This window comes from Apteryx rowi, unplaced genomic scaffold, assembly GCF_003343035.1.
Source record: "Apteryx rowi isolate R43461 unplaced genomic scaffold, aptRow1 scaffold_79, whole genome shotgun sequence".
In the NCBI taxonomy this organism is placed as follows: domain Eukaryota; kingdom Metazoa; phylum Chordata; class Aves; order Apterygiformes; family Apterygidae; genus Apteryx; species Apteryx rowi.
The window spans coordinates 1,476,481-1,498,202 of NW_020451082.1; the positions used below are offsets into that span (position 1 = coordinate 1,476,481).

Genomic DNA, 21,722 nt, shown 5'->3' on the forward strand with positions numbered 1-21,722 from the left:
TTCAAAGCATCTGTATTATGTAGATACAAACCAACTCATACCTAGGAAGTTGGAGACAGTTGAAAGAGTCTGGTTTTTCCAGAGATCCATTATTATCCATTCCAAAAATACTGCAGTTTTTAGCAAAATATTGCCAGTCTTCCCAGTTTAGATCATTTCTTTTTTTTCTTTCAATTCTTACTGCTTCAGGGTGTGGGCTAAAGAACTGAAGTATAATATAGAATACCTACAAGAAGATAATAAATTTTGGAACAAATATTAAGCATGACTGCACTATAAAACAATGACAATATAAATATTTTGTTTTATTTCAGTGCGACAATATAATCTTTTCCCACTCACAGACAGAAGAGTTTTACTCCAGGCATTCCAAATTAAAGACAAATAACTTTTTGTTAAACAAGCTCTTTGTTTTCTCAGACATTATTACGCAGCAACTGAACTGTTCCATCAGAATTCTTCACTTTTTCTTGAAAACCATTTGAAAACACACTAGATAGCTAAGTCCATGATTTGTTACAGTAACATTATTTTGGAAAAAATGAGGTGCTTAGCTTGGTGTTGCCAGGTATCTGATGAGTTGTTTGTCTGATAACAGGTTGTTGGGTTTTTTTAATTTAATATCCCTATTTTCCATTTGGAATCCAATCAAATACCTGTGTTGCAATGAAGAGGACTTCTCCCAAAATACTGCTTAGAGAAATGTGTATGCACCAAATAAACCAAGTCTTAGAACTTCACTGATATTTGAATTGCTTTTTTAACTAATGGACCAATTCTTTCTTATGTAGCAGAAATCAATTTTGTAGCCTGTCATCATATTATTTCCCTTCTCCCCATTAATAACAACAAAAAAAAAATCCAAAACACAATAAAGCTAGAAAGAATAAGCATCACTAGCATTTGAAACATGATCTTGATTCCTTTCTGTCAAAATGCAAGGCATTTTGATAGCACCCCTACTGCGAATGCAGCCCCACTACTGATGTGTTCTTCCTTCCAAGGCCACCTGATACTCTTCAGCCCAATAGCAAAGTGTTAGGTTGCAATCTCGCCTCTGTTCAGAATCCTCTTCCTGTTCATCACATTCTCCTCCCATATGCCTCAGGAAGTTAAACTACCATCTCCAGAGCACCTACACAACAGAAATCCCTGAAGACATGCCAATGTGCAGCAGACTTGCTAAATTCCATCTGACCGCAATCAGCTTTCCATCAGAAGATATAATACAAGCACCTCAAGTTTTAATAGAAATTCAATTGAAGCTGAGTTAAAAGACAGCAACCAGTTTCTAGATATTGATGTCTTCATACAGGATCTTCACTCTAGTTTATGCAGTCCAGAATACTGTTTGCAATACCAGCTAAGGCACATGAAAAGAAAGGTTCCATAACAAAAATCATAACACATTTGATTATTTTTCACATTGTTTCATGCTGATAAAAAGTTTTCTTCCTGGCCCTGAGGGATAACATCTCAGAGCATAAGGTCTGAATTTCCTCAAACTTTAAATAAAATGTATATTAAATCTCTTCCTAGTTTTGATTTAATAAATAGCAAATGTAATCTTTTCATTACCTGATACTGTCCATTTTGTAAATCTATTGTGATAGAAACACCATGATCCAGATCTGCAGTATTTGTAAATATAGATGAAATCCAGGTGGTCCCAATGTCATCATCATTGATGTAATACAGAGGATGGGCTTCTGCATCCAGCCTCAGCACTCGGTCATTAGTGGTATCATCTGCACCATTAGGGATGCAGTACCTCTGTATCAATGGGTGTACCCGGGGATGACTTTCGGGACAGCGGCACTCAGACTGGGTGTGCAGGTGAGGAAATTTTCCAGAGAATACTTCCAAAATGTCTCTGTCACAGCATATAAAAAGCAATTACATACATGATAAAAAATGACAAGTGGTACTTTGTGCCTCTAGGTTGATAGATTAAACAAAATTCAGCTTAGACTACTCTAGAAACCCTATAGCCTTGTTTCATCGTGCATAAATGAGCCAATCAGCCAGGAATCTAGTCACCCAGGGTTCCTACTTAATCAATGGTAACCAGCAGGCACCTTTAGCAGGCATCCATGAAGAAGCATTCCGGAGTTGCTTTCATTGTTCCACAGACATACGGAGCCAAGGGCATACATGCTCCTTGCTTGGGTGCCTAAAGCTAGTTAGGAGGAATCCAGTGCCAGATGCAAAGAGAAAAACTTCTATCAATATTTTATTATGGCATTGTGTCTGACACCAATCATTGATCTGTATACTTTTCTTAAGCTTACCACAGGACTGACATATTGCCTGTACCCACAAAACCATTAGATGACTTGAATATAATGTTTGTCCTCAAATCTTCCAATAAGACCAGCTTGAAAAATGTCACCTTAAAAACTGTGTGTAAAAATATTTTCACCTTCAGCTAACTTTAATAGAAACATCCACTAAATTGGGCTACACCAGTCTGTGGTCACCCTATTGAATTCTTACAGCTTATTTTAAAGCAGTTAGGTTGCTTTAGTTCCCACTGACTTCATCAACTGAAACAAATAAGTAGATCAGTAGATGATATGAGCAGGTCACCTAAAACTTTATCTGTCATCTCTGGTGTAAAAGAAGGATTTTGTGATCCTAGAAAGTGCTCATTTTTATCAGTAATAATATATGCCTTGTATTATTATCTGGCAAGTAAATACTTGCTGGCTGCCACTACAAATTCTACAGAAACCAAAGTTACAGAATTGACGTAGACTAAAATTAGTTGATATGCAGACTAAGACTTTCATTCACAGTTTATCCCAGACACATTTTGGAAAAAGTTATTTGTGGATATAAAACAACTACATCTATGAAACCATCGTTAGTTCACAACACTTTGTAAAGTATCTTAGCTTTTAATTTTTAAACTATACTCATTTCACTAACTTAAACTGCAGTCCAAAGGATTTGACAAGGATTCCTCTGAAGGAATATACAGCCAACGCAATCTTCATCTAGCTTGGAACTGCAATTCATATTAATACTTTAAATTCACAGGAGATCAGTTCATCAAATTGTCCTGCAGACAGTTGAGCTAGAAAACTACTCTCCATCTTATTGAAAGACTATCATTAAGTAGCCTTAAGATCTACAGTCATGAGTGTCACTGAGCACAACCTACCCTGAAGCATCACACAGACAAATAGGACTTGGCTACTTCTGGCCAGTTTGAACTGACTGGATTAATCCACCATGAGCTGGATGACTAACAAAGGTAACACTTCTTTGTAACACACTAGGAAGGGTGGCTGGAGGGCAACAGAAACTGCAGCGGCAACCACTGCGTGGCCTTGGGGATGGAGGAAGTCAAAGCCATTATCCTGGGGCTACATGGACCAAGCTAGAGAAGTCATTGGCAGCTTATGCCAACAATCTAATATAGAAAGCAATAAACAGTTTAGACAATAGCCCCTTGGCTGGGGGAGGAGGGGAATGGGAAAGGGTGTCAAGAATACCATACACAGATGCCTGACACCATGGAGAAGCTGAAGCCTGAGGAAGTGAACTGCTAAGCTTTGGAGCTGAGCTGTCAGCCACAAAGCAAGCATGCTGACCCATTGGAGCATCTGTTCTGTTCCGCTGGATCACTGGTTTTGGAATGATCTAAACTGGACTGGTAGCGCTGAAGCTCTGATTTGTATGTTGTGCGTGTATGTGTGTGTGCGCAGAACACACGCATATACCCATCCTGTCAAACAAATAAACTTTGGGTTATATGTCGCCAAGAGGTGTGGATCTGTTCCAGCAGCCACCCCACCCAATGAGCTGTCCAGCTCGGCTGGATTCAGCCTCCCTCTCCCCTAGAACAAGGCGCTTTCCTGTGAGTGCTTCCGAGAAGGTGGGAGTAAAGACTGCGCTTGACAGAGGAAGTGCAGTTTCTTATTGAAACCTATAACAGAGAGGTCTGCTAACAGTAAACCTTGCTGTAGGGGAGAAACAATTTGTGATCACAACAACTCGCCGTAAGGCAAGCACACAAGGATTCTGTCCAGCTTGAAACACTAGCAGAGTTCGCATTCAAGAAGGAATAAGACCATACAGCAGGGGGCTCTGCCTGAAATACTTTAAAGAAAGTGCCCACAGCCTACATGGAGCTCTGTGGAAACTTGGGAATCTCACCCAACTTATCAGCACACAGTGTAACGTCAAAACAAGAAATCATGAGTTAATGTCACCTAACTAGCTTATAAGCATTGAAATCTAGCCACTGGATCTACTGTCTGTTAGAATACATACTAAGTCAGCTTATAACAGAGACAACACTTTAACAAGGAAAGCACACATTTATTACTGAGTTTCAATACACGTATTTAAGCAACAATTCAAAAGAATAACACATTAAATTATTGAATTTATTTTAACTCAAGGTTGTTTAAAGTCATGTTTGAAATCATATCCAGTAAACTACATCATCACAAGCGATCATCTTTTGAAAACGACACGAGTAAAACACCATACTTTGAGGAGTAAGTATATTGTTATGCATTCTCTCTCTTCATCACACTCCTATTTTCACAAAAATAAAGGTCATTTACCTGTTAGTAAGTGCCACTGGGTAAAATCGAAAATCTTGCATTCTTCCAACAAATTGCTCTAAACCTAAGAAAATATACTATAAATAAATAATCTAATTGTATTGAGCAGAAAGCAGCTTTGCACTGCATGAGAGCACCTTTAATTCAACACTCACAGATCTCTCTTGCACAATTACCCCTCCTGAATGAAACCATCTTGGACCTGGACAAAACTATAGAGGGCAGTGACTTAATTTTTTGATAAAAAGAATGATTTATAATAACTTTATAAGAACATTTTATACCTATCTCTTTTCTGATTAGAGAGGTGGCACAAGGACCGGCTCATTAGACAGAAGTAATGAGCCAGTCCATGTGCCACCTCTAATTAGAGAAAAGATACAGTAGGTACAACTGTACCTAACAATTTATACAATAAAGATAAAAGGCATTTAAAAATATTTATTTCTTTTATACACTTATCAGCTATCCAGTATTCAGAATCGGAATCAAAACAAAACACATTTCCAAATATGAGCTTTAGGAAATAGGATGCAGAACATCTTTGTTGCCCAACAGCATAACAACATTTAAGCCACATACAGCTATATTTAGGACTTGGCTTCAAATTCTGCATGTTCTCAGAGAGAAATACTCAATGTTCTTACACACGCAGAGCCAAGAATTTGTGGAGAGCAACAAAACATCCTGTAGTATTTCTGCAATGATCATGTCTACTGTAGCACATATAAAATTCTGGATGTAGATAAAGGGAACACTGTATCAGGCACTACTGGAGACCAAGGGACCCTCATTTTGCCAGTGAGTTTACATGAGTATTAATAGAACAGAAGAAAATCTAGAGTCAGAAATCTTGAGTTCTATTCCTGACTCTGGAGAGGAAATTAGTCTAGTGGCCATGCATAATTCCGTCTTGAAATAGTTTCACATATTTACTCAGAAAAGCTAGGACATGATATTAATGGAATGTGTTGCTTTAGAGACCAATATTCTGGAGAGTGCAGAAAATCTACTTACATGCAGTAACACATACAATAAATTATGCACCTACAGGACTATCTACTGAACACCTATCTTTCAGGCAACTCTTGAGAAAGCTAATTTTACAATAGGAATTTTTTCTTTCATAAATATATTACTTTTCAACACAATATATTACTTCTCAACATATAGATAACTTAAAAATGACTCACACACACATTGATTTTAACCACAATGAGCACATCTTATTTTTGAACATTCTGATTCATTCCACTAAAACAGTACAAGTTTTACCTGTGAAGCTTTGTCCAATTTGCAATGTACCATCAGCATCAGGATCTGCAATTGTTCCCACAAGAATTCTCGAATCAAAAGCTGTACTGTCATCCTCCCAGCCATTTAAAAAGAAACTAATTCTGCTCTGATGCACCTATGGAATCAACATAAATGGGCAAATATGTACTTTTTTATGTAATCATCTTGATTTCTGTACATGTTGCATCTGTCACTGATTAATCACTAACATTACCTTGACCTACATGTGGCATGTCTTTATTTTTTGGTGCCTATTGAAAGTACTTACCTTTTTTCTATCCATTAGCAATCCAGGTAATAAGATCATCATTCAGATGCGTAGATTATGAAATTTCTATAGTGGTCAAACCAAAGTAGAATCTACAATACAATGACTGGCAGAATGAGGGGGGAAGGAGAGGCAGAGGAAAAAGAGAAGGGTCTATTGCACAAGCTACAACACTGGTTACAGTTACTTTACCACTTCAGGCCATGGGCGCATGTTATAGCTGTCAGTGTTCTCATATATATCAGCTCATACAGGCCTCAAGGGACTATCTACCAGGCTTAGGATAACCAAACACAGCACATTTCAGCTAGGCCTCTAAGACCCCTCCAAAATACCCCCCTAACCCCAGCATGTTCCTTTTTACAAGGGCTGAAGGGAATGGTATAGGAACTGGCTACGTTTGCTCTACAGCCAGTGGGTAATTCCCTCATATCGAGAGAACCTTTGGCTAGGAATATGCACTCAGTTGGCACTCCAGGGTACTGTTTTCTGCAGGCATTCCCTTCCCTGCCAATTCATTTTAAATTTGAGCTAACATTCATAGAAATACTTTATGGCATTCTCCCAGCTCCACAAAGTCACAAGATGCTGAGCTTTTACAAAGTACTGTTCTGCATTAAAAATCCTCATGTTTAGCTGGCATAAAACTAGAAAAGGTTTAATAATATGTAGGCACCTTCCAGCCTTACATTTTATGGAATTCAGTACTTTCATTTGAAAAATATAGGAGTACTCAAAATGAAAACTGCAGTCATCACGCCTTATAGTCAGCTTCCTACAAATGAAGTTAATTAGAAAAACTAAGATCAACTTGTTCAAGACTTTTGAACTCTCTCAAATAGTTTACTAGACTAATACAGTGAATAAACATCTTGCTTACTTCAGAAAGTGATTTATTTGCAAAAACTGGAATTTCTTGATTTCAACAATATTTAGCTTGCACGAGGCTTATTTAAAATGACAGCTCAGTAGCCTTCACATTTTGAAATGCTGTAACATTGTTGCCAGTTTACAGAATGTTATTTCCATTTTGCAGAAAAGGTAATCACAAACTTAAATGGATGCTGGGTGAATCATGTCTACAGAGGCCAAGAAAAGCTAGAGTGCTTTAGCCTGTCTTGGTATCTATTCTAATCAAATCAAAATAAGGCCGGAATAATTGCCTCCATAGGAACAATGGATGTGCAAGGACAAACAGAAGGTTTACAAGCTAGAATATTTTGTTGCAAAGAGGAAAGCCAGGACCTGGGAAAAAAAATCAGTTTGAAAACCACAACATAAGCATTCAAAATGTTATTCCACCAATAGTCTTTCAAGTTTCAGACCAAGACAAACAGACACAATTATCTATAAATCTGAGTTCAGATGATCATCTGTGCTTCAGGCACTGAGTCTATCAGTACTTTAAGAAAGAAAATATGCAATGAGATGGAGTTTGGGTTTTTTTTTTCTTTAGGTTTCACAGAAGATTGTTCAGATGCATTTTTCTCCTTAAATTACATTTTCAAACATATACATGTATGCTGAGCTTTACTGCTGTTGTTTCCAGATTCAGTCAGTATTTCTCAAATTTAGACACAAAAATTTATTGCTCTTCCACTGATGGAAATTTGAAGGCTATTACCATAATTACTAAGCACTGAGATTTGGTCAAAAAGTTATTGTACATGAGTTTTACCACTCAAAATACATCTCTTTTCATTTTAAGTTAGCTTTTGTGTTCACTCATCAATGACCTAAACACAAAAAAATTTTATTTAGTTCTAATTCAAAGCCCTTTTAAACATCTGACACCCTATTTGCAAGAGCCTAAGCATATGTGTATATGGTGGTTACACTGCATTTTTTTTCAGCATCACTTTTTTACAGCCTGTTACTGTCATTTGGTGTTTGACTGTTATCACCATAGAAGATACAGGCTTTTCTACTTTGTTATTTGTAGCATTATCTCAGGTTTTACAACATCTTTGCACAACATGCCCGCACATGAAATATAACTAGTGAAAAGTTCTCAATGGTATTAATGCATAAAAAAGAATGTGGTTCCATCTCTACTGTCTTTACCCAGCCAAAAGCTGATGAACAGCCAATTTTCCTTTATCACATTAGCACAGCCATGAGGGAAACACATTTGTTCTAGTCAGCTACACTAAAGATACTATTACCAATCTAACATATACATGTTTTATATCAGCAGTATTCTCAGAGTATGAGGGAGCCAACAATATATTAACACTAGCATGACAGTTTATTTAAGAAAAGAAAATTGTCTCTGTAGAGGGACAGAAGTTAGAAATGTATGGCTAAAGCTCAGTGTCACTGGTCTAATAAAGGTAATAATTCTTAAGCTTTCTTTATAGCAGGTAACACTCCTGTGGCAGCTCTGTCATATCATTCAAATAAAAATGTTGTCTTTTACAAGTTTATGTGTACCTTTATTTTTAGTCAGATATGAAGCATGTTTCCGATTTCCTGTTTTCACCACAAACTTACTGTCTTGGCTGCAGTTCCTATAGGACCTGATTCTGCCTCCTTCAGTGGTAAGCAGAATGCTGGCCTTCAGGTATCCCTGTTAAAATCAGTGCGACTATTTATGGCTTAAGAGTGACAGAATTAGACCCTAAATGATCAGGTATTTTTTTACTTGTTGAAAATTGGTGATTAATGACAATTTTAAATCTCTCTCCAGCCTCTCCCCTCCTCCACCCACAATCTCTTTATATTAAACAGGATTTAGAATAGTTGGGTTTAATATAGCACATCCCCAAGGTAGCCCTAAGCACTTTACAATGCTGAATTGGATATCAGTAGTGCAGTGACTGTGTAAGGCAAAGGCAGCAGTCATTATGCATTTGGCAGTAGCTCAATGTAATGATCCCCCTGCTGGTTATTAAAGGGGCTATGAATACCTGACATGGGAGGAAAATGTAGGAGGGAAACCATGTGTGGTATAAAAAAAAAAAAAAAAATCCCAGAGGCTCTCCACTGTGGGAGGAGAGGAATGTCTCAGAGTTTGGTGTCAGTTTAGACTAAGCTAAATAAGAAGGCTGGCACCAAATCCACTGTTTGGCATGGCTATTTAAGATCTCCTGACCGTTAGCATTAAATTGCACACAAAACCACAGAAATAAAAGATGAATTTTACTGGTATCTGACTAGGACAACAGGATTATTCCCTCATTATCTTTATTAATGAAGTTCTGTAGGAATTTGCCCCAAGACAGAAACAAAAGATGAGTTGGAGAGGGCAGCCTCATGGTTGTACAGAGCACAGGACCAGAAACCTGGAACATCAGAGCTCTAATCCCAGCTCTGAAACCATCTCTCTCTCCTGTGCTTCCCCATCTGTCAAATACTTAGCAAATCACCTCACAGGGAGGTAGCAAGGATTAGTTACTAAGATAAATTCACTCTGGGACTGCATTAGCTTCTGCCAATGCAGAGCCAAATACCAATTCCAAGCAATGAAAAATCCATTTGATGGTGAACTGAGATGGTGAAAGATAACCATAATATCTCTTCTAATAGCCTTCTTGTCACAAGCCAGAACAGTTTCACAGATGAGGAGTGCAGGGGCAACTGAGGCAATAAGCAAGCTCATTCGAGGCATCCCAAATGAAGTTCTTACGGTTCTCAGTTACAACCGAATTGCCCGTTATAGCCAGTAATACCAAATCCAAACACTTATCCTATCTACCTAGGAAATTTTTCCTATCTTCACAATGGATCACAGTGGTGCAGAACAAAGGAGGACACACTAAGGGATGAGCTACCGCTTATAAAATTTTTAAAAAGACATTACAAGTATCTATTTTTTCATTTACAGATCTATGCTATTCAGAGCCTACCCATGTAATAAAGAGAATGGAATTTAACAAGAGTTTTGCCACTTGGTTTGGATCAGGCACAGCTGTAACAAAGACAAGCCAGTACTATCACACAGTAACTGCTAAGAGAACTTTCCAGTGTCCTGCAGTAGCCTGTGTGGCAAATAAATAAATAAAAATAATAAAAATAATAAAAATAATAAAAATAATAAAAATAATAAAAAAGCAACATTACAACCAAATTCTACACTTAACTTCAGAGTGGTTGTACTGGCTAAGACTAAGGGCCTACCTGGGGTACAAAGCAGGTGCCTGGAGGAGAATACAGAAGCCCGGTAAACACCTGATACTTCTCCTGAATACTCTGAACTTCAAACCACTAGCAGTTTGGATACTTCTTCAGCTAGACATGGTTTCTATATATTTAGCAACTTTCCCTGGATTTCTCTTACATGAATTTGTGTAGCTGTTCCTTGCATGCAAAAACTGTATCATCCAAAGGCACCCACCATGTAAATGGATTCAAAAATACGCTTTTTTTTTTTTTTTGGCCTTGAACTGCAATGTTAGCTACAAGCCTAATGATAAAAATATTTAGTATATCAATAAAAATGCTCAAAATACTTGTCAAAAAAAAACTAATATTCCTTTATTGACATGGAAGCAGAAAAAAATTTAGTTCTCAAATAAAAGAAACAGATACATTGATTGCTCCCTCCCCTTTTTTTTTTGAGCTACACTGGCACTTTCCAAACCAAAGCCAATTTGGGGGAATATTGAGACTCCAATCTACAAAGTTTTGGCTTTTAGGTAATAATACACTTACACATATTACATAACAATATACATGTGTGATATCTGGCACATTTATGCAACATGCACTTAAAAAAAAAAAAACAAAAAAAACCCACACACACATTAATCATCCTGTCACTCAAATGTCCTGTTTTACATATTAGGGCAACTGCGCCTATTTTAGTCTCTTCTTTTTAGAAGTGAATTATATCATTTCTCCCAAACTAAATGAAGTCAAATCAGTGACTTTTCCTTGAGTGGATGCTGCTGATGCTTGCATCAGTTAAGATCTTACATTAAAAACAGCTCTTAATATTAATACTTCCCACATATCTTGTCCAAAATTACTTCTAATAAATAAGATAGCAAGGAGAGACTTGAAAAAGATTCTTTAAGTTCCATTAGACAACAATAAAAAAATACTTAAATATATCATAGCAGAACTTAAGATCACTAATCAGATATCAAAACTCCACTTGCAGTAATTGACATATAAGCATAAATAGATGTGGTAGTCTCTTCCCCAAATGTTTTAGAATTTATAATTATTATATATTTCAAAGACACACCTGTTGGTAATAAATACTAACAAGTATAATGTTTCCCTTTATGTTGTTTCTTCCTATTTTAATATTCAACGGCAGAAGAAAGATTTATTAAAATATTACATATACATTTAAGGGAGTTATCTCAAGACAATATTAATCTCTTCTACTGGTTAAATATACACTCTTTTTACTCTTATTTACCACAGCTTCTAGTAACCACAAAGTACAATTTAACCCTAAAGTTTCCTTTCATCAGCTGCAGTTCTAACAACTAGATCACAACGTCTGGCAAGACAGATGAAGAAACCAGATGGAATTTTCCCAGATTTACAGGTTGTACATGAGGAGTTGCACAATAGAGAAAACTTTGGCAACAACAAAAAAAAATCTTTTCCAGTCAGTCCAGCCAAATGATACCAACCTTGGCCTATTTAGCTATCCAGCCAATTTAGTGATGGCAAACTCTTAAATTGTAACTTCAGCTCTTAAGGCTATTTATACCATCAAAGAAAGTCTCAGATGGCAGAGGCAGGAATGACCAGCACATATAAAACAAAGACCAAAAATTCATCTTCAGATAGATACTGGGAAATGAAATGCATTCCAATACATGTAACAGACACCACTATTTCCAAGCCAGAAGAAAAAGCAGTTCAGGGATCTGTGATGTGTACCAGACAGTGAACAAGATTCTTGAAAATATCATGTCTCTGCAAACTTAAAAAAAAAATACAATCTAAAAATAGCAATTGCAAACTCAGTTGCAAATGCAAGCTATATTTAAAAATTAAATGCAAACTAAAATTAAAAATCTGTTTTTCAAATATGCAAAAATAAACATATTCTCCTCCAAACAACTGAGCATAAAATAAATTGTAAGAAAACTCAAACAAAACTGAATTAGTTTATCCTTTAAATAAGCTCCATTTGCTCAGCAAGAAGTTTCTTGGCAACAGCAATAATTTTATATTTATAAGGAGGGGCTATACATAATACCAAGAATTTCAAAGTGCTTTACAAACTGCAATTAGATATCCATATGATTTACCCACAAGACAGAAAAAGATGTTCCATTTATTTTACAGACTTGGAAACTGAGAGAAACAGCAATGCTCCTTGCCTTCCCTTAGCTGCTATAAAATCTTGAGTAACTCCACCAAACTCAATGACGTTATAGAGGCTTTGCAGAGATGTAAATGAAAGCAGAAGTTAGCATAAACGCTTTTCTCAGTCATTCAGAAATTATGAGGAATCAGAGATTATGAGAAATCAAGAGACTTTATGACTTTCCCACCTCAAAAATTACTACACGCTGCACACTTACAATTTTTTTTTACAGTCACTTAATTTGGTAGAGTTCTTGTAAAGTTGCTTCCCAAACATAGCTTATTATCTGTTTAAAAAAAACAAGAATTGAAAAAACATTTTCTCCCCTAAATGTATTGCAGTTTTGTTGCACCAAGAACTTTTTCAATGAGCTCACTCTACAGAAATGTTCAGTGTATTAACACATTTTCTCCCAAGGTGAGAAAACAGATTAAGGTTATGACCAAAATGACAGGTCTGTGGCTTCCTTGAATACTTTAATAGAGTCAACAAATCAACAGTGGTCACTGATGACAACAGAGGAGGGATGACAATAGATGGAAGGAGGGGAATTAGTGATGCTGCTATAATAGTCTAATCAGAGACTTGAGCATAAAAATCTTTTTCACCTTCAACCTGTCTACATATGCTCATTCTCCCTGCTTATATAAAGATATATGGTTTATCCCACCATTTACCATTGAGGTGACATGTGGGTACACTTTTACACTCTGTGAAAGCAGCTGTGGAACAGAAGCATAACAGTTAATAAAGGATACAGCAGGGGGGTTTTGCATATCAGAGATGACACACACATAGGTATGTATTTTGGTATTTTCTTGCATAGTTGCAAATCTTGCTGAAGCTGCAGCAAGATGCTTCTACACAGCGTTAGTATTTTGTAAGTGAATGTCTACTAAGAGGAGGGGTCAATGATACGGACTTAAGCAACACAAAGTGGACAAATGGAGTTGGGGGGTGGAGGGGAGGAAAGAGTATGAAACCATTAGCATGAGTCCAAGTTTACTTTCAGCTGTGATTCAGAAGCCAGTGACGCCCCAAAAATATGGTCCATTTTGTGTATTATTAAAACCTAGCTACCTATGTGCCCCTAAATTGGTGCACGAGAAATAGGAGACAGCATTCTGCCACAATTCAACCTTTGTCTTCACTGAATAAATTGCGTAATTTACACTTCTTCAGTAAAACTATCATCCTACTCAGACTCCTTTCCTACATCCCAATTATGCCTCCTTGCTTTTTATTTTTCTTACAGCATTTTTTTATTGATTCTAACTATTTTGCATTATTCTTCTCATTTTTATTTCTCCTTTCTAGTTTGCTACTTTTGCAATTTGCCTCTCTCATTTTTTACTTTGTATTTTTTGTGTAAAAAAAAAAAAAAAAAAAAAAAAAAAAAGTGGGAGTAGAGTCCATGCCCCTCAGAACTAATATTTTTCTCACACACATTAATACAAATGGGGAAGAAAAGAAAGGGTTTATCCTAAAACTCCTCTACTCCTCCCAAACCTTCAGCTGATCTGCACGCCAGCCACTTGATGATTGCTTTAGAGGACAGAGAGCTGCAGTCATTTCCACAGCCTAAGTCAGGCACAAGTGTTAAGATTCCACGCCACACTCAACCACTCCACACGTTGCTCACCAGCACTAGGGTACAGCCTGCTTCTGCAGTCTTAGATGGCTTATCTCCCCCCTCACAACAAACCACATGCAGGCTAAACCAAATTTTAAACCTTTGCTGAATGGATTATTCAAGAACAAGTACTATAAAGTACTATCGTACATTTTGGCAGTACTTGACATTATTGCTAGGGATGTTTGGGCAGATGTCTTACATACACCAAAATCCCTGTGCTCTTTTTTTCAGAGGCAAAGCTTACAACCCCAACATAAAAAGAGTTCAGTTTTAGTCTTTTGCTCTTTGCATTTTAATATTTTATTTGGAATGAAAATTGAGAACACACAGAGGGAACTTGGCAGATCTAAAGCTTGGCAAGAGAGAATGAATTTATGTAGCAAACATACGAGAACAAGAACGTGTCGTGAGGAATTTGTCTGGGACCTTGTTCTCACATAGACAGAAAAAGATGCTAATAACCATGTTAATGGGGGCAGGAGAATGGGGGGGAAGGGCGTAGAAATCAAAGAACAACRTCCAGGAGGACAAGCCAGCTCAGATAATTCATCTGCATAATATTTGACAGACGAATGACACCTTCTAAGCCAGTAAAAGAGCTTGTTGATGAGCCTGCCAATGAGCTTGGTGCTGTTTCAGTCAGAACTCCTGTCTCAACTTCAAACGCATTTCTCTTTCTATACTTATTAAGTAGCAGAGAGAAGGAAAGCCACCTATATAGTCATTACAATTATTTTAAAACTTCCCGCTGTTTTTAGATTGCTTGCCGACTGTGTTACAGAAAATGCAAAAAATACACACATAATAAGATGACTTCTGCCTACTATTGTTAAATGCCTTTATTCACATGTCTAAATTCCTAAGTTTACATATTCATCTCCTACGGTACCCTCACATGGCAAAAAACTAAGGATTCAAGCTATTAGAAATTCTGAGCAAACCCAAACATACCATCTCTCCATATTTCTAGACCTGGAAGTAACTTGGCTGCAAACTTGCAGTAAAAGAATACCAGAAGAAAGAGGCAAGCTGCAACATCTAGGTAGTTTTCAATGTGATGTTTTTCCACATATCTTTGGTACTCAGGCCAAATAGCATTTTACAGGAAGAAAGCAAGGGGAGCCTGAGCAATCCATTGAAACCAATGGGATTTTACCACTGAATTAAATATCATTGTGGTCAGGCACCTTCCTTTTATTATTATGAGAAGTGCATATGTCAACATTCATAGTGAGGGGGGCTTCCTTTATTTCCAGTCATTCACTTATATTTAAAGGGAAATAACACCAAGATCATTCTGGGTTGAGATTCACTATCTAACTGTAGCCAAAAATACAAAGTCAACTCTGCCCTCTCACCAAGGCTTGCCAGTCTAACCAAAATAAGTGAAAACAAACATTTTCATTTATAAAGTTTTTATTTTTAGTCAATTTGTATCTGAATTCAGGGATGCTGCATTCCTGTTCTTCACAGAGAAAGGGAAGTAAAAACTCTAAAATCTCTCTTTTGTCATCTATTCGAACTAAGAAAACAGCTTTCAGCTTTTAAAAATAGCAACTGAAGTTATAAAACAGTGAAAGTGGTACACACACACAAACTCTTCAGCATTAAAGCATTGGATTTTACTTCAAAATGAGGGTGCTGCTTCAAGCTGACTAGAAACTTGAACAGGGAAATAGTTTGAAATAAATTTGTAAGTTTAATTCTTCCTCAGTATACTGTAAATGAAGTTCCAATGTATCTAAGTTCACCATAAGCAAGATTAACTGAATCAGTGAATTGGAATATTTCAGGACAGTTACAAGATACCTTTCTTTACAAGATGTACAGGGAAACGTGCACACCTAATCTGTATTTGACAACACCATGCATAATCTTGTTGCAGAATCCAGAGGATCTTAATTTTCACTAATGTAACAGGATTTAAGAACACCTATGTTGAACATATTTTCCTGCAGGCCAGTTAACTGGTAAAATATCAGGAAAACATTCCAAAAGGTGCAACGCTTTTTTCATCTTTGTTTTCATCCTCTACTTTTTTCTTGCTTTTACTTTTGTTGTTAGACTTTGGCAAACACTTTTCCAGGAGTTCTTAATAAGAAAAAATAGCTTTGATTAATTGGCTTTTGAAGTTAAAACTGCCTAAATGGGAAAAACACACCATTTTTTCAAATATTGAAATTGAATCATTGAAACACTGGAACATTCTGTCCAGAGATAACAAGTGGACTGACTAGTACTTCAGCTGTGAATTTATTTAAATGTAGACATACACATGCAGTATTGGGAAGGTAAAAACAGGATATGAAATAAACATAAGGCATCAACTCTAAGCTCACTGTCAAGAGTATACCAGGGCTTCTCACCACAGAGTTCAGCTGAAGGTAACTGTCAAATGTAATCTGTGCAAGTGAACATGCTTAAGCTGGTGCTATGAATCAACCAAAATTGCTTTGGTCTTATTGACATTCAATTGCAAGAAGTTGAAGCTCATCTAGTCCAACAGACAGTCTGACAAACCAAGAGTGCTTCAGTGACAGAAAGCTTTAAATATAGATGCGACTATCATCACAATATACACAGAACTGAACTTTATGATCCCTCATACCATCTTTAGAAACTGGTCAGTCACTCATCAGCTGGTCATGATGCCATAAGCCCACACGGTCATCCTCTGCCTGTTGCCAATTTCTGCCATTAACTATCACTGTGACTTTAAAAAAAAAAAAAACAAAAAACTACAGATTGACTGACAGAAAAATACAAATTGACTGACAGAAAGAGAATACTCCATCTTTCATCACTGTCCCATTAATCTCTCTCTCTCAAATCCACTTCTTTTGTCATTACCATCTTTGTTCTCCTTTTATAAAATGCCGGATTCAAATTTATTCAAAGCGTTCGCTTTAGTCAAGGGCCAAAACTTCAGCTGGTACAAACTTACTTCAGCTTGCTCAGATTCAGACCTAAATTATGCTAAATGTACTGTCTTCCTCACAGCTTTTCTTTACATCTTGAAACAAAATGTCTGATAAAGTTTGTTGGAGGAGGATGTTGGAGAGTAAAGTATCTTGCATATCAGGCCCCAAAAGGAGACCTGATCTCTGTCCCAACCCTGCACAAAATAAAGGAACACCAACTGCTACAATCTATATGCTTGTTTGACCCTTGTTTTTCAAGTGAGTCCTGCCATTTCAGTGCTAGATGCTCCAATGCAGCACAGTGTGATTTTCTAAAAATTTTCCTGTAGCCCCACCATCTACCTGAGCTATTAGACCAACACACTTGCTTGCCCTTACCAGCTCATGCAGCCTCATTCTCTCTCTCTCTCTCTCTCTCCATACAGTGAATTTCAAACCATCCTAAAGATGCAGAGGATAAAGGAAGACTTGGAAAAGGAAATATGCCGATTACACAAAATTTGCAACCATGTAGGGGTACATAAAATGTAAGTATTTGGGGGGGGGTGGCAGAGACTCACACCCATGCTCTGAGTGCTCAGAAGGGTTCTGCCCATGCTCTGAGAAATCTAATATATATGAAAAAATAAAAATAAAATAAATAAATAAATAAGAACACAGACTTGGTGAAGAAACTTCATCAAGGGACCACAGTGACAGAACTATCATAAAACACAGTGGCTGGAGGATAAAGGGACAGTAGAAGGACTGCTAAAGAACAGTGAAGGAGAAAGAAAAAGCATAGGGTCGGGAGGGGCAAGGTGTCTCTTTGCCTTTCCTTCTTTTGCCTCAGGCCCATATCGGCCTTTCCTTTTCTTGACTTAACTCAGATGAATTTTAATTGCAGCCTCTCTACGTGTTTCATACACTATGTACTCTCCACTTGTGTGGAGTGGATTTCCCATTCATCACAGGATTGCAGGCAAAAATCCCAGGAGCATTTTGCTTTCCTTCAAAGTTAGCTTTGCTAAAATCAATAACTTTGGGGCTGCTTCCTCTGTGTCTAGTACATACTCTCACAACCATTTCAAATTTCATGATTTTATGATCATTTGATTCTGCTTCTTATCTCCATACAAAGATTTATATTTATATTCTTCCCCCATGATAATAGTGACAATATTCTTATTGTGTAGACTGTTTAAAAAAACTGGATATAGGCAACAACCTTACAGTACCAGTGGAAACATGCTCTCATTTGTAGTTTTAACACAGTCAGTATCCTAACTGATCTCTAACAATCTCTTTTCCTACTGCTGCCTCCTAGATACACCATCATTCTTCAAACGATCAAAGTTCTGGCTTTCTTAGGGACCCATTTTATATCTTAAGAAATATTTTTATTGTTTGTTTTTTTTCTTTTTTATGACCCACCTGCAAGGTTAGCACAACAGCTATGAAACACAACTACATTAAATTGTCCTTAACTTGCAAACTATTGAACTTAGTTAAAAAAGAAAAAAATAATAATTTTTCACCCACAGACTCAGTATCATCCCTCACCAATATTGTTACTTCTCTTCCAGCTTTATATCAGCTCTCTCTTCACTAAAACTCTGTATCTTGGCATTTTAAATCCCCCTTCATTTTCCTGGTTGTCTCTCTTATTCCAATAATATCTTTCTTATCCTTGAAAACATGTCACTCCAATTCAGCAGTCTTATTACATATGCTCCTAGCATTTGTATAAAAGATATTTAGCTTTTCTCTTTGCCCTCATTTACTTTTCTTTCTCACTATCTCCTACAATGTTAATCCCTTCTCCACGGGAAATGGTTTTCCTTCAATCCAAGTCTTTCTTTTTGTGCATAGCACCACTATTTCAGCTTGAATTCCCTGAAGAACAACATAAATTAAAAAAAAAAGGGAGGTGGGGGAGAAGGGGAAAAGAAAGATGGAACCCTGGTGTTCTCCTGAAGCAATTAACTCTCTGTTCAAGAACAAGCTGTGTATTAATACAAATTTGACCTCAAACAGTGAAATGAAAAAGCAACTGGAACGCAGACTGGTCCAGAAGGTGTTTCAAAGACTTCAGACAAACTAATAGCTATTTTATTAATAAAGCTTTCAAAATGTGACAATGCAAGTAACAGCAAGAAGCAGGATCCAAAATAACAATCATGTATGTCATTAATTTTTTTAGACAAGGGTAATTTTAGTGCTGTGAGACAACCTAGAAACTGAGTGATATAACCCACACTGTCAATTATTTGACAAAGAAGGCCGAGGATAAAGACCTACATGAAAAGAGATAACTTTTGAAATGGTCTGTATCTGACAAAGAATTAGTTTTTAAAACAAGTAAATATTGTTTTTTTTAAAAAAAAAAGTCAGAGATTACTGATACTTCCACCATAAAGGATGCATTCCAATTGTGGAATGGAAATTTTCTTTTTTTTTTTTGGTGAGTAGATCATCAGTATTTCATTAGTATGAAATAATATTAAAACTGTTAAATGCAGCTCTGCCACTTTCTACACCAACCAGCATCATACCAATAAGAATTACTGCTTATCACCTATGTCACAAGAGCTCTGTCAATCTATTAATGATGCCTCAGAACAGAATTAACAGATTTGGGCAGGGGTGTGGGAGAGAAAACCAGAGAGCTCAAGACTGTAAATACAGATTCTGTTGAAAACTGAAATAATTAAGCTTTGCTCTAACTACTATTTTAACCATCGATCAATCTTTGTTCTTTTTACATGCAAAAGTGTAACAAGTGACTCTTGTGCTGCAAATGAGTTCCAAACAATAAAACATAATAACAGGATCCTAGTCATCAGATCTGAAAATACATGGAGAACAATTGCTTTCTTGCCGCATAATGACTCTATTTTCCCCAAGTCACAGAACAAATCAGATCCAAGCTCCAATGATCACTATAGTAACATGAAAAGAGACAAGTATTAAGGATTCAACAAGCTGCTTTTTAGCAGCTAAAACAGTTACATAAAATAGACTTGCCAAAATTAATTGAAACAGAAAGGCCTGAAAGTACATTTTAGATAATCTCATAACAATGCACATTTTCTGTCTGCCCCCTCCCCCATTTAAAATACAGCACAGCCACTGATTCTGAATTTTCCTGAACTACTTGTAATCATGTAAATTAGGGATGAGACGTAGATGTCAAATGAAATGTCTCTTCTGAATAAAGTCTCTGTACTTTACTAGTCAAAGAATAAGCAGATACTTGCACAAATGAAGGAAGCTGTTACTAATGTACAATTATTAACCCTGTATTACACTATCAGTTGTAGATTAACTTCTGGTCTTCTGAATTGACCATATGTGAAGAGTTTTGCACCATTTTGCATTGCTCAGTACGAAGACTTGCAAGTCATTCCCAAATTTAATGCAAGAATACATCAGTTCTACACCAGTTGGACAGTTCTACTGAGGCTACAAGGTTGAAATCCATCTCTCACTTTCTTTGTGATGGTTTACACAAGGAGCAAGCAATTACTCTTGCCCTCTGAATGCCTCCCCACAGAAGCTCCATATACCCAGTTATGGAAACCATACCATTTTTGCAAATAGAGTCTTGTCTTTTCTTTCAAGATTGAGTTTCTCTGCATTGTCAAAGATCTGCAAAATTCTGCCTCTGATTCCTCTTATATTCCTCCCAGCAATCTTACTTCAGGCCTCTCCCTCCTCCTGTATCCTGCTACCTTCCATCACATCCTTCTTTAGAAACAGTCATTCAAATATTCCTTCATCGCATAATTCTCCAACACTTTTTCAATAACAATTTACTTAAAGTTTCAATATATTTTTTTTAATAGCTACTTTCCTCCAGAGTTACTAAGCATCTTGTCAGCAGAGCTTTACAGCAGGTCCAAACTGCTCTGTTTACTGAACATTGGCCAGACCTGACTTAGGAGGACTGTGTTTTGGTAGCTTATCTGTGGGAAAAAGCTAAAGACAGGAGTTTATGCAGAAGCTCCATCAAATGCATTTTGCTGCAGATKGGCCAGAAGAGGATCAGGGCAAGACTGCTCAGAAAGTTCCTGCACACTTTAGTATACAGGCCACAAGTCAAAGCATGGAGAGGCCAGGGAGATTCTGATCAACAGCAAAGACAAGGATGCCAATAAGCACATTTTGGTCCCAAAATACAATAAAATGCACTTAGAAGTCCAACAGAAGAGTGGCAATCCAGTTTACTGACTTGTTAGATGCACAATTACCAGCCTACAGACAGGAACTACATGCATAAAGTACAAAGAAGCAATAACCCAAAGAGATAGAAATCAAATATCAAGACTGAAGCAAACCACCCAAAGCAGCTGAAAGAGATAAGAGACTTTTTCTGTTGACCAGTACTGCCTCCAAGAACTACAAAAGTCCCATGGGCAGAGGCCATCAGGCTAGAAAGAGAAAACGAAAGTGTCTCTGAGCACTGAGGATAAATCTCTGGGAAAAGGATTTCAGTGGTCAGAAACAGAGAAGCTCGCAGTCCTAAAATGTCTGATTAGTAGTAATATTGAAAGTTTAATCCATGCTGTCACTGAATATCACATGTTGATATACCTACAGGTGCAAGAACAGTGACTCACTATTTAGGCCAGCTCTGATCACAGACAATAGCAATGGCCCATGTGAATACCACCGGAAAGGATAGAGGAGAGGGTCAAGAGGAAAATATTTTGGCTTTAATTCAGGACACAGAAGATCAAAGCCAGTGCCACTCTTTGAAATG

The 21,722-nt window shown here is 37.0% G+C and overlaps 1 protein-coding gene across 1 annotated transcript in view; it reads right to left on the reverse strand.

Annotated features, from left to right (window-relative positions):
* USH2A (usherin) overlaps window positions 1-21,722 on the reverse strand; it is a 408,708-nt gene that overhangs the window by 367,390 nt on the left and 19,596 nt on the right. The window contains exons 3-6 of the mRNA XM_026088840.1: window positions 5,856-5,991; window positions 4,581-4,644; window positions 1,579-1,873; window positions 42-226 (exon numbers count right to left, since the gene is read on the reverse strand). Coding sequence (XP_025944625.1) covers window positions 42-226; window positions 1,579-1,873; window positions 4,581-4,644; window positions 5,856-5,991 — 680 coding nt within the window. The remainder of the gene's footprint in view (window positions 1-41; window positions 227-1,578; window positions 1,874-4,580; window positions 4,645-5,855; window positions 5,992-21,722) is intronic.